General features: G+C 42.5%; 1 protein-coding gene across 2 annotated transcripts in view; it reads right to left on the bottom strand.

The window, feature by feature from the left end:
• The window catches only part of TECPR2 (tectonin beta-propeller repeat containing 2), a 95,863-nt gene that overhangs the window by 71,120 nt on the left and 12,535 nt on the right, over positions 1–12,208 (bottom strand). For both annotated transcript variants that reach the window (XM_027120618.1, XM_027120619.1), the window contains exons 2-4: positions 9,461–9,749; positions 2,624–2,752; positions 2,123–2,254 (exon numbers count right to left, since the gene is read on the bottom strand). In XM_027120618.1, coding sequence (XP_026976419.1) covers positions 2,123–2,254; positions 2,624–2,752; positions 9,461–9,679 — 480 coding nt within the window. In that variant the 5' untranslated portion in view covers positions 9,680–9,749. The remainder of the gene's footprint in view (positions 1–2,122; positions 2,255–2,623; positions 2,753–9,460; positions 9,750–12,208) is intronic.

Below are 12,208 nucleotides of genomic sequence, written 5' to 3'. Positions count from 1 at the left end.
CAAGATGTTACAAAATCACACGTGGGTCAAGGAGCCATTCTAAGTGCAAGACAGACCAATAGATTTCACTGTAACAGAGCAAGAAAAATTCATCTATATGCTTTCAGATTCCACGTTGTAACCAACCTTTAAAGAAACTACCATTAGTCAATTTGGAGATGTGGTTAAAGAATGTCCACAATTCTCTGGAAGGGCTATTAAAATACTCCTCCTGTTTCCCACTACATGTCTGTGTGAGGCCAGATTTCCTTTACATACTCTAACCAAAACAATGTATTGTGACAGACTAAATGCAGAATCCAGCTGTCTTCTATTAAGGCAGACATTAAAGAGATTTGCAAAAATGTAAACCCATGCTACTCTAGCAAACAGCAGTAGAAGTTTTGTTTTGCTTTGTTTTGTTTTTTTCAGCCGCGCCGTACGGCTTGTGGGATCTTAGTTCCCCAACGAGGGACTGAACCCAGGCCCTCGGCAGTAACAGTGCCGAGTCCTAACCACTGGACCACCAGGGAATTCTCAGCAGTAGTTTTGAAAATAGTTATTTTCACAAAAGTATGTTATTTATGTTAACATATAATGAGTTCATTGTTTCAAAATAAAATTAATAAAAATTTTTTAATTTCTCAGTTTTAACTTCTAACATAGTACACTCAGTAGATATAAAACCCATACAAACAAAACCTCTTTGGAATCCTCTTTTTAAGAGTGTAAAGTGTAAAGGGGTCTTGGGACCAAAATGTTTGAGAACTACTGCTAGAGAATATTCGTAGAAGACAGGTCAGTCTTGGATCAGAGGGACTAAAAGTCATCCAGCTAGTAACTGCTGAATTCCTAGACGCACTAGGAATGATGGCTACAAATAAGAAAACGAAAGGACCGTGCCCCCAAGGGGTTCATTCTAACTGAGCAGAGGTATGACAAGACAAAGCACAGGCAGGCAGAAAGCCACATGCGCGATGGGAGCACACCCTAGGTTTGAAGTTGAGCTCTGCCAGGCATCAGCTCATGACTGGATCCCCTGGAGCCTGGGTTCCTTCTCTACTGACTGAAGATCAGCACACACAGCTTAGGGCTCTGTCGTGAGGCTTAAATAAAAGGACAAATACGAGGGTGGGGCTAGGTTCCCTGCTGCCACCAACCCTCCTCCTTTCCCACCACTCTATCCCACACAACCAGAGCTTGGCTGGGGGTGAGCTCACCACCCACTGGAAGCACTGACCTCTGTCCACAGTGTGGACAAAGAATGCTGCCCGCCATACAGACGAACAAAGGATGTTGCAGCTATCAGCCACTGCAGCCTCCCCCAACAGTGCAGCTGAAGGGGTTCAAGACAGAAAAGAACAGGATACTTACTGGCCCTAGACAGTTAAGGTGTATATCAAAGGAATGATTTCAATGAGCCCAGACTCTGGTATCTTCCCATACATAGAAAAGCGCTAAAGTCATTAACTTGAGATGTTTGTTTTTTCTTTAATTAGCAGAAATCTTGATGTTCAACTACCTGGTTTGTGCAAAACTCCTATATATCCTGGCTCTTCCCTTATCTCTTTGGAGCAGTCCCTCAGAGTCATGTGAGAGACTGTCTATCGGGCTTAAGTCCTCAGTAAGTCCGCGGAATAAAAATTCTCGACTTTTAGGTTGTGCTTTTTTTTTTTTTTTTCAGTCGACAATAGTCATGACTGTAGACGCTTCACATCCTCCTACAAACTCTCCAAGGAAATACGTTTGATAGTGGCTACTTTTCTAATTGGTAGCAATAGAAAACAGGAGAATAAAAAAAGTGTATGTTCCAGAAGAAACAAAGGCCAATTCTTTAGATACAGAAGTAGAAGCTTATAAAGCATTAGAAAAGCCCTTGAAAGAAAATGTTACAAACAACAGTTGAGATTAGAAAGGGACAATGGGGAGTTCCTGGTGCCCTAGAGGTTAGGATTCCACACTTTCACTGCTGTGGCCTGGGTTCAGTCCCTGGTTGGGAAACTGAGATCCCACAAGCCAACCGGCACAGCAGACAAAAAATAAATAAATAAATAAAAATTTTAAAAAGGGACAATAACCAAAAATTCAAGTTGACCAACTTCTCCAAATATAAGACAACCAATATTTCTGAAAATAATTTTACCTGATCTAGATCCAGAGAAGAATAGACTATTTTCCCTTTGTCATCTCCAGAGAACAATTTCATTCCATTGGGGCTCCAAGCCAGAGCTGTTATGCTATTCTTGTGAATACCAGTGACGTCAAACCTCCGAAGCTATGAATAAACGATGAAAATACACACAAGAAAAAGACAAGGATAAACACTGTGAGATGTGAACAAGGTGGTACGCAATCCCTCCCGTTTATGGAAAAGCTGGTGTTCCCAAGTTGTTTCCATGCAAAAACCTGCACAAGGGTCCACCTTTAAAACTGACAGAGAAGAGCCAGAGAATATTAAGCAAAATTACCCATATATGCTCTTTGCCAAGTGTCCTACCAGGAACAAAAACGTCACCTGATTATAAAGAGCACAGAGCGAGGCTTTTCTGAGCAAGTGTTTTCTTGGCATGTGAGGACTCCTCATTTTAAAAGACATGAGGAATTTGCCAAGAAGTTAAGAAATGCTAAAATGATTAGTACTTACCTGTCTATTTCTTCCTGGCAACGAGGATACAAGTTGAAAGACTGCAACCCTCCCAGAGGCTGTGCCTGCAGCCACCAGGTCATCAAAGCAGCTCAGCAGTTTCACCACCGTGATGGATTCCGTTTTCCCCTGAAAGAGGAAACATTCAAAAACAAATGGGCCATAATTCAAAGAGTCATGTACCACAATGTTCACTGCAGCACTATTTGCAATAGCCAGGACATGGAAGCAACCTAAATGTCCATCAATAGATGAATGAATAAAGACGACGTGGCACGGGCTTCCCTGGTGGCGCAGTGGTTAAGAATCCGCCTGCCAGTGCAGGGGACACGGGTTCAAGCTCTGGTCCGGGAAGATCCCACATGCCGCAGAGCAACTAAGCCCATGCGCCACAACTACTGAGCCTGTGCTCTAGAGCTTGCGAGCCACAACTACTGAGCCCATATGCCACAACTACTGAAGCCCATGTGCCTAGAGCCCATGTTCCACAACAAGAGAAGCCACCACAATGAGAAGCCCGCGCACCGCAATGAAGAGCAACCCTTGCTCGCCACAACTAGAGAAAGCCAGAGCACAGCAAAGACCCAATGCAGCCAAAAATAAATAAATTAATTAAAAAAAGATGCAAACACGATGTGGCACGTATATACAATGGAATATTACTCAGCCATAAAAATAAATGAAATTGAGTTATCTGTAGTGAGGTAGATGAAACTTGAGTCTGTCATGCAGAGTGAAGTAAGTTAGAAAGAGAAAAACAAATACCGTATGCTAACACATATGTATGGAATCCAAAAAAAAAAAAAAAAAGGTTCTGAAGAACCTAGGGACAGGACAGGAATAAAGACGCAGACGTAGAGAATGGACTTGAGGACATGGGGAGGGGGAAGGGTAAGCTGGGACGAAGTGAGAGAGTGGCATGGACATATATACACTACCAAATGTAAAACAGATAGCTAGTGGGAAGCAGCCGCATAGCACAGGCAGATCAGCTCGGTGCCTTGTGTTCCCCTAGAGGCGTGGGATAGGGAGGGTGGGAGGGAGACGCAAGAGGGAGGGGATATGGGGATATATGTGTACACATAGCTGATTCACTTTGTTATACAGCAGAAACTAACACAAAGTTGTAAAGCAATTATACTCCAATAAAGATGTTAAAAACAAACAAACAAAAAAACAAAACAAATGGGCCTGTCACCAGGCCAGCTTTCAGACTATGAAACGTTACCTACCAATGGAATGGAAAACCTCATTGGACTGCAGCCTATATATATTCCTGATTGAAAATGTATACAATTCAGAAAGATAATTAATCTCTTTTTCTTTCTAGGTTTTTTATCTTTGAAATGACAATTGTTTTTGTGTTTTTTTCTGGCTGTGCCACACAGCATGTGGGATCTTAGTTCCCTGACCAGGATTTGAACCTGTATCCCCTGCACTGGAAGTGCAGAGTCTTAACCACTGGACCACCAAGGAAGTCCCTGAAATGACAAAATTTTAAAACTGCATTTCTGAGAAAGGAAATACTGTTCAATCAAGTATGACTACATTGAGCTCTTATCAAGAGAGTACTAAGGAACTTGGATAGGAGAGGTAGTTCCCCTCAAAACTGGAGTCTGGAGTCAGAAGAGCTATCCCAGACGCAAGCTCTCCTTTCTTCTCTCTCAACGTGGACAAGTCATCCACCGACTGTAGTCCATGGTGTGTACCTGCCACACAGGCTTGCTTGAGGATCAGTGAGACAATACATTTGGGAGTGCTTTATAAACTGATTCCTGGCGTGTTTTGGTTCTCATATCAATAATCACATTAAATAACACTAACTCAAGCTTGATACATTGGTTTATTAAAAAGCACATGTCAAGCACTGAGTACAGATATTCGGGCTTCCAGAGCATCTGAATGATCATTTTTCATTTTGAAACCACTCATTCAGAAAAATTACACAACCATTTCGACCTCGCTAAGACATATGGCAAGATCTTCCATAAGCCACTTTGATCCCTGATGCAGTAATTTAGATGGTAATCAATCTGTGCATTCAGGGGACTGAGTGGTAATACACAGTAGGGCGCAGGCCTGCCCGCTCACAGCTGAGCTGCAGCAATGAGACGTGCACATGAAGAGCTGCCCCCCACGAGTCGGGGTGGCAGCGACTGAGCTCACTTTCACCTGCCACTCTACAGCTTGCAGTGGATGTTCATGGGCTGTAACTACACTTGGTGCCACGTCGTGATACAGGGTAAGGGACCTGGATCTTAAGCTACAGGAAGGAAAAGGGGGACCCTTGAAGATGCCTGCTTTTGCAGGTGTATCAGTCAGAGGTGTTTCTGGTAACCCCATTAGGAACAGGATGGAAGGAGGAAGGCGTGGGACCAGGCAGGAGGACCAGCTGGGAGCCTCCTGCGATAGTTCAGGTGGAGGTAGTATGCGCCCGGTCAAGGGATGTGGCAAACTGAACAGGTGCAAGGGCAGTAAACCCTGAAGAGGAAAGAAGAGTATGAAGACCCGGTCAGAAGGAGGGCAGCAGTGATGACAGAGCACATCGACTCTCTCTGTAAGGGACGCTCTGCCAGTCGCGCGTGTCCTGTGCTGGGCACCCTGTTCAGCACTTCACAGGCATCATCTCCTGGGGTCCTCAAACCACCAAGAGGGCAGGTGCTGGAGTTATCCTCATTTTACAAAGGTGAAGTGGTTTGTCTCAGGTCACAAAGCTAGAGAGAATCAATAGTCAGGACTCACACCCAAGTGTGACCCTACAGAGGCCCTGCTCTGCCTCGCTGCCCTATGCCTTCTGAGCAGATCCATGGCCATGGAGATGGAAGGTGTGGTCGGCTGTGGGAAAGGAGGAGAATGAAAGGAGTGCAGGAATGTGAGTGATGGTTCCATCTCTGCTTTGAGGGAACAAAGTAACATAACATGCTTTAGATGTGTATCGTCTGACATGGCAACAGAATGTTAAAAAGAGAATATTTTTCCTGGGAATTTGTAATTATAAAAACTGCTACTACAACAGGAATCAAAATCACTTATTGGAGATCTTGCCACATCATAGCACAAAATCAAAACGGTTGTGTAATTTTCCTGAATGAATGGTTTCAAAATCATTGCTCAGATGGGCTGGAAGCCTGAATATCTATATGCAATGCTTGTACACGTGCTTTTTAATAAACCAATGTACTAAACTTGACTTAAGGTTATTTAATATGATTATTAAATAGATTTGGTTCTTGACTTAAGAACCAAAACATCCGAAGAATCAGATTATCAATATCTAACTATACTTCAGACAGAAACAAAATAAGAAGTTTCAACTTCTCACAGTATAACACTCTAGCTATTCTGAAAAACATTCCTCTCCAAACACCTAGAAATGTGGAATAAGATACATAAAACATTCTTTTAAACGCATAGCTGATCTCTAGAAAAGTAAAGAAAATCTACAAGAGCCGAAAACAAAAAGAATGCTGTCAAACTAGAACGGAAGCCAGCCCTGAAGCTACAGGCTACATAGGGCAATCTGGCCAACGCCTAGACCCTTGATTTTCTGAGGTGAGGACGGTTAATGAGGACAAGGCTTCAGGCCAGGTGACGTGGGGAGCTGGAACTGACATCCCCTGCTAAAGCCAGAATCCCTGAAGACCTAACTCTCAGTGAAAGTGTAAACTAGGGGAAAATCAATTTGCTGGGAAACGAAGCTGACAAGGACCTTTGTCTTATCTCAGGCATTGACTGGAGTGAATAAAAAAGATTCTGTAATCACAAAGCTGCCGTATCCAGCACCAGAGTTTGAATTTATTCTCCCTTCCCACTGAAAAGAACCTTCAGGCCAGGCACTTCACCTGACATGCTTCCGTGTTTGTAGCACTCCAAGGTGGCTGGCAGAGTGACCATCAACCCCATCTGTGGAACAGTCTCAACCCAGGCCCCTCAGCACTCCCACATATTAGGATCAGCCACATACCTCACAATTAGACATGACCACAGGGAGACAGGTCCCCTCAAGAAGAACCAACTAAAGAAAGCAATAACAGAATTGGACAACTCCTCATCCTGACTCAAGCATTTCATGTCGAGTGAGGAGACCCAGAACATAAAAGAAATATGCTTAAGGGGAGGGAAGGATTGGGAATTGGGGATTAACAGATACTACTATACATAAAATAAACAACAAAGACCTACTATATAGCACAGGGAACTATATTCAATATTGTAATAACCCATGATGGAAAAGAATGTGAAAAAGAATATATAACTGAATCACTTTGCTATACACCTGAAACATTATAAATCAACTATGCTTCAGTAATAAAAAAGAAATATGCTTAAAAATGTTAAAGAAATGTAAAAAGAAATTGAAACATAAGACCAAACTATTATCAGAAATAACAGAAATGAAAAAGAATCAAAAGAATATAAAATCTCAGGGGTAGACTAAATAGCAGCCTAGTCACAGATGAAAGAAAATTATTGAACTAGATGACAGATCTGTGCGGCAAAGGAAAGATAAAAAATATGACAGATGGGCTTCCCTGGTGGCGCAGTGGTTGAGAATCTGTCTGCTAATGCAGGGGACATGGGTTCGAGCCCCAGTCTGGGAAGATCCCATATGCCGCGGAGCAACTAGGCCCGTGAGCCACAACTACTGAGCCTGTGCGTCTGGAGCCTGTGCTCCGCAACAAGAGAGGCCGCCACAGTGAGGCCCGCGCACTGCAGTGAAAAGTGGCCCCCGCTTGCCACAACTAGAGAAAGCCCTCTCACAGAAACGAAGACCCAACACAGCAAAAATAAATTAATTAATTAATAAACTCCTACCCCCAACATGTAAAATAAAATAAAATTAAAATTAAAAAATAGAGGTGGAGTCTCTTTCCAAAAAAAAAAAGAAATTGTAAATGACTTCCACCCCTAATCTAAAATATATATATATATATATATATATATATATATATATATATGACAGATAAGTTAAAAGTCATAGAGAATAGAATATGAAGGTCCTACCTACATCTAATTGGGATTCCAGAAGGAAAGAAAACAGAGGATAGGAGAAGGAAACATCTTCAGAGATAAGGGCTAAAAATTATCCAAAACTGATGAAAGACCTATATCCTCAGGAGCACAAGCCTTGAACAAGACTCACGAAAAGAAATACACACATACACATTTTGTAGTGAAACAGTAAAACCTCAAAGGCAATAAGAAGATATTAATATGTCAGAGAAAAAAGGGAAATAACTAAATATGAACAATTATTAACAAAAGACATCTCAACAATGGATGTTGAGATGTATCATCCTCAAAGTGCTAAGAGGAAAAAACTGTTAGCCTTGAATAGTATACCTCTAAACAATTCAAAGACAGAGAGACATTCAGACAAACAAAAAAATCAAGAGTACTTACCACCAAAAGACTTCAACACAAGAACTACTAAAGGATGTACTCCAGGGCTTCCCTCGTGGCGCAGTGGTTAAGAATCCGCCTGCCAATGCAGGGGACACGGGTTCAAGCCCTGGTCCGGGAAGATCCCACATGTGGTGGAGCAGCTAATCCCATGCACCCCAACTACTGAGCCTGCGCTCTAGAGCCCGTGAGCCACAACTACTGAAGCCCGCACACCTAGAGCCCGTGCTCCGCAACCAGAGGAGCCACCACAATGAGAAGCCTGCACACCGCAATGAAGAGTAGCCCCCACTCACCGCAACTAGAGAAAGCCCACGCACAGCAACGAAGACCCAATGCAGCCAAAAATTTAAAAAATAAAGGATGTACTCCAGCAAGAAGGAGAATGGCTGCAAAGGGAAGAACTGAGATGTAACAAGGGATGGTGAGTAAAGACGTTGGCAAAAGTGTGAGGGAATCTAAACAGTGACTATAAAATATAATAATAATAATGTCCAACTTGAGTAGTTAAATATAGAATGAAAACACTAGATATGTGTATAATAAGAAAGGCCAGACAGAAACATCATAAGAAAGCTACAGACCAATATTCTTCCATGAATACAGACACAAAAAATCTGAACAAAATATTACTAAAAGGAATACAGCAAGATTAAAAAAAAAAAAAAAGGATAATATGGAATTCCCTGGTGGTCCAGTGGTTAGGACTTGGTGCTTTCACTGCCAGGGCCTGGGTTCAATCCCCGTTCAGGGAACTAAGATCCCACAAGCCATGCCACGAGGCCAAAAAGAAAAGGATAATATATCATGACAAAATGGGGTTTAAAAGATTAATGCACGGTTGGAATAATAACCAAAACTCAATTCATGTAACATAACACATAAATAAAGAAGGAAATAAAGAAGTAAATCATATCATCACAACAGATTCAAGTGAATATCTGACAAATTTCAATACTCATTCATGATAAAAACTCTCAGAAAACTAGGATAGAAATAAACAGAAATAAAAAGCGTCCATGAGGAATCGATAGCTAATGTGGTCTTATCCATACAATGGAATAGCATTCAGCAATAAAAAGGAATGAAGAGGGCTTCCCTGGTGGCGCAGTGGTTGAGTCCGCCGGCCGATGCAGGGGACATGGGTTCGTGCCCCGGTCCAGGAAGATCCCACATGCCGCGGAGCGGCTGGGCCCGTGAGCCATGGCCACTGAGCCTGTGCGTCCGGAGCCTGTGCTCCACAAAGGGAGAGGCCACAGCAGTGAGAGGCCCGCGTACGGCAAAAAAAAAAATGGTCATAAAGTATTGTTTGGGAAGGGCACTCAGGCCATATTCTAGCAAATCAGAAGTAAATTACCCCATCCTGGAACTCACAAGCATGTTAAACATTAGCCAGGGCTCACACATGCTCAGGTGAGGACAAGCAAGACTCACCTCGAAGTTGTACTTCTTCATCTGGTTCAAGTGCCGGCAGTACAGGTAGAGCATGCCAATGCTGCTGCCCACGGCAATGTAGTCCCCGTTGGCGTCCAGGGCCGTGAGGTAGACCACTATGGAGCGGAACCCCTTCTGGATCTTTGTGGGAATGGCATTGAGGAGATAGTACAAAGGGCAGAACTCTCTGAATGTAACAGACTCTGATACGGATGCCATGGCCAACGTTTCCACAGATGATCTTCAAGCAGGACAGGAATTTTAACGGGCATCTAGGGAAACCTGGGGGCTGAAGAACAAGGCATCATAATGCTTTCAACATCTAGTCATGCAAAGATAAGTCAGGTATAATAGTGGGAACGAGGAACTTTCAGGTGGGTATGAATTATAGTCAGAGCTGAATTAAACAGAGAAAGTAACCAAGTGCCATTAAGATCACTTTTGAGCATTTTAATTCAAAACTCACTTCAATATGTGCTGGCCCCTGTAATTTATATTGTGATAAATGCTATGGAGGGAAAGGGGTGGAAAAAATATTAAAAACAGTTCTTAATCTCAAGTAGCTTATGATCTAGTTAGGGAGGCAAAAGAAACTGTAAAGAGACATAAAACCAGATGTGATTAGGTGCTAATCTGTGGGTCTCTATCAGAAGAGGGAGAGAGCAGTGTGGACTAGAGAGTGGAGAAAGCTTCACTGGAAACATCCAAAATTCTGAAGCCCACCAGGAAGGACAGAATGGGGGGAAGAGGAATTCCCTGGCAGTCCGCCCTTCCACTGCACGGTGCACGGATTTGATCCCTGGTCAGGGAACTATGATCCCGCAAGCTGCATGGCGAAAAAAAAAAGTGTGTGGAAAAGAAACAGTAAAGACACTGTACTAGAAGAACAGTGGACCAATCCAGACGTAGGAATAAGCTCACTGTGTCGAGGTGGTGGAGAAACGTGTCCCCCGGCTGGATAGCCACAGCCTCCACAGAACTCAGAACACCAGCTACACAACACCTCCTATCTGTTCTGCACTGACACCCACACCTCTTGAAAATTTGGATTCAAAGCTTCCCTCAATAAAGGGAAGCATGTTATATATCATCACACAGCGTGTTATACTTTATGAAGTGTTCATTCACCCATTTAATCCTTACCCTACAGACTTTTACATGGGTTTGGAAGTCCCAGCCACAGCAATCAGAGAAGAAAAAGGAATACAAATCGGAAAAGAAGTAAAACTGTCACTGTCTGCAGATGACATGAGACTATACATAGAAAATCCTAAAGATGACACCAGAAAACTACTAGAACTAATCAATGAATTTGGTAAGGTTGCAGGATACAAAATTAATGCTCAGAAATCTCTTTCATTCCTATGCACTAACAATGAAAGATCAGAAAGAGAAATTGAGGGAAGAATCCCATTTACCATCGCAACAAAAAGAATAATATACCTGGGAATAAACCTACCTAAGGAGACAAAAGACCTGTACTCAGAAAACTATAAAACACTGATGAAAGAAATCAAAGATGACGTAAACAGATGGAGAAATACACCATGTTCTTGGATTGGAAGAATCAATATTGTGATAACGACTATACTACCCAAAGCAATCTACAGATTCAGTGCAATCCCTATCAAATTACCAATGGCATTCTTCACAGAATTAGAACAAAAAATTTTACAATTTGTACGGAAACAAAAAAGACCCCGAATAGCAAAGCAATCTTTTTTTTTTTAAATAAATTTATTTATTATTTTATTTTTGGTTGTGTTGGGTCTTTGTTGCTGCACGTGGGCTTTCTCTAGTTGGGGCGAGTGGGGGCTACTCTACATGGTGGTGTGCGGGCTCCTCATTGCTGTGGCTTCTCTCTTTGTGGAGCACGGACTCTAGGTGCTGGGGTTTCAGTAGTTGTGGTACGCGGGCTTCAATAGTTGTGGCTCATTGGCCCTAGAGCACAGGCTCAGTAGTTGTGGCGCACGGGCTTAGTTGCTCCGTGGCATGTGGGGTCTTCCCAGACCAGGGCTCGAACCCATGTCCCCTGCACTGGCAGGCGGATTCCCAACCACTGTGCCACCAGGGAAGTCCCAGCAAAGCAATCTTGAGAAAGAAAAGCAGAGCTGGAGGAATCAGGCTCTCCAACTTCAAACTATACTACAAAGCTACAGTAATCAGGACAAGTATGGTACTGGCACAAAAACAGAAATATAGATCAATGGTACAGGATAGAAAGCCCAGAGATAAACCCACGCACATATGGTCACCTAATTTAGGACAAAGGAGGCAAGAACATACAGTGGAGAAAAGACAGCCTCTTCAATAAGTGGTGCTGGGAAAACTGCATAGCTACATGTAAAAGAATGAAATTGGAACACTACCTAACAGCATACACAAAAATAAACTCCAAATGGATTAAAGACCTAAATGTAAGACCAGACACTATAAAACTCTTAGAGGAAAACATAGGAAAAACACACTTTGACATAAACCACAGCAAGATCTTTTTTGACCCACCTCCTAGAGTAAAGGAAATAAAAACAAAAATAAACAAATGAAATGGGACTTAATTAAATTTAAAAGCTTTTGCCCAGCAAAGGAAACCATAAACAAGACGAAAAGAAAACCCTCCGAGTGGGAGAAAATATTTGCAAACAAAGGAACAGACAAAAGATTAATCTCCAAAATAGACAAACAGCTCAGGGAGCTCAATATCAAAAAAACAAACAACCCAATTGAAAAATGGGCAGAACTAAACAG

The sequence above is a fragment of the Aethalodelphis obliquidens genome, unplaced genomic scaffold, assembly GCF_003676395.1.
Source record: "Aethalodelphis obliquidens isolate GAN/ISIS:26980383/991018 unplaced genomic scaffold, ASM367639v1 scaffold21, whole genome shotgun sequence".
Classification (NCBI taxonomy): Eukaryota; Metazoa; Chordata; class Mammalia; order Artiodactyla; family Delphinidae; genus Aethalodelphis; species Aethalodelphis obliquidens.
Note: the sequence above shows the minus strand (reverse complement) of the source record. Positions and strands in the feature narration are given on the sequence as shown.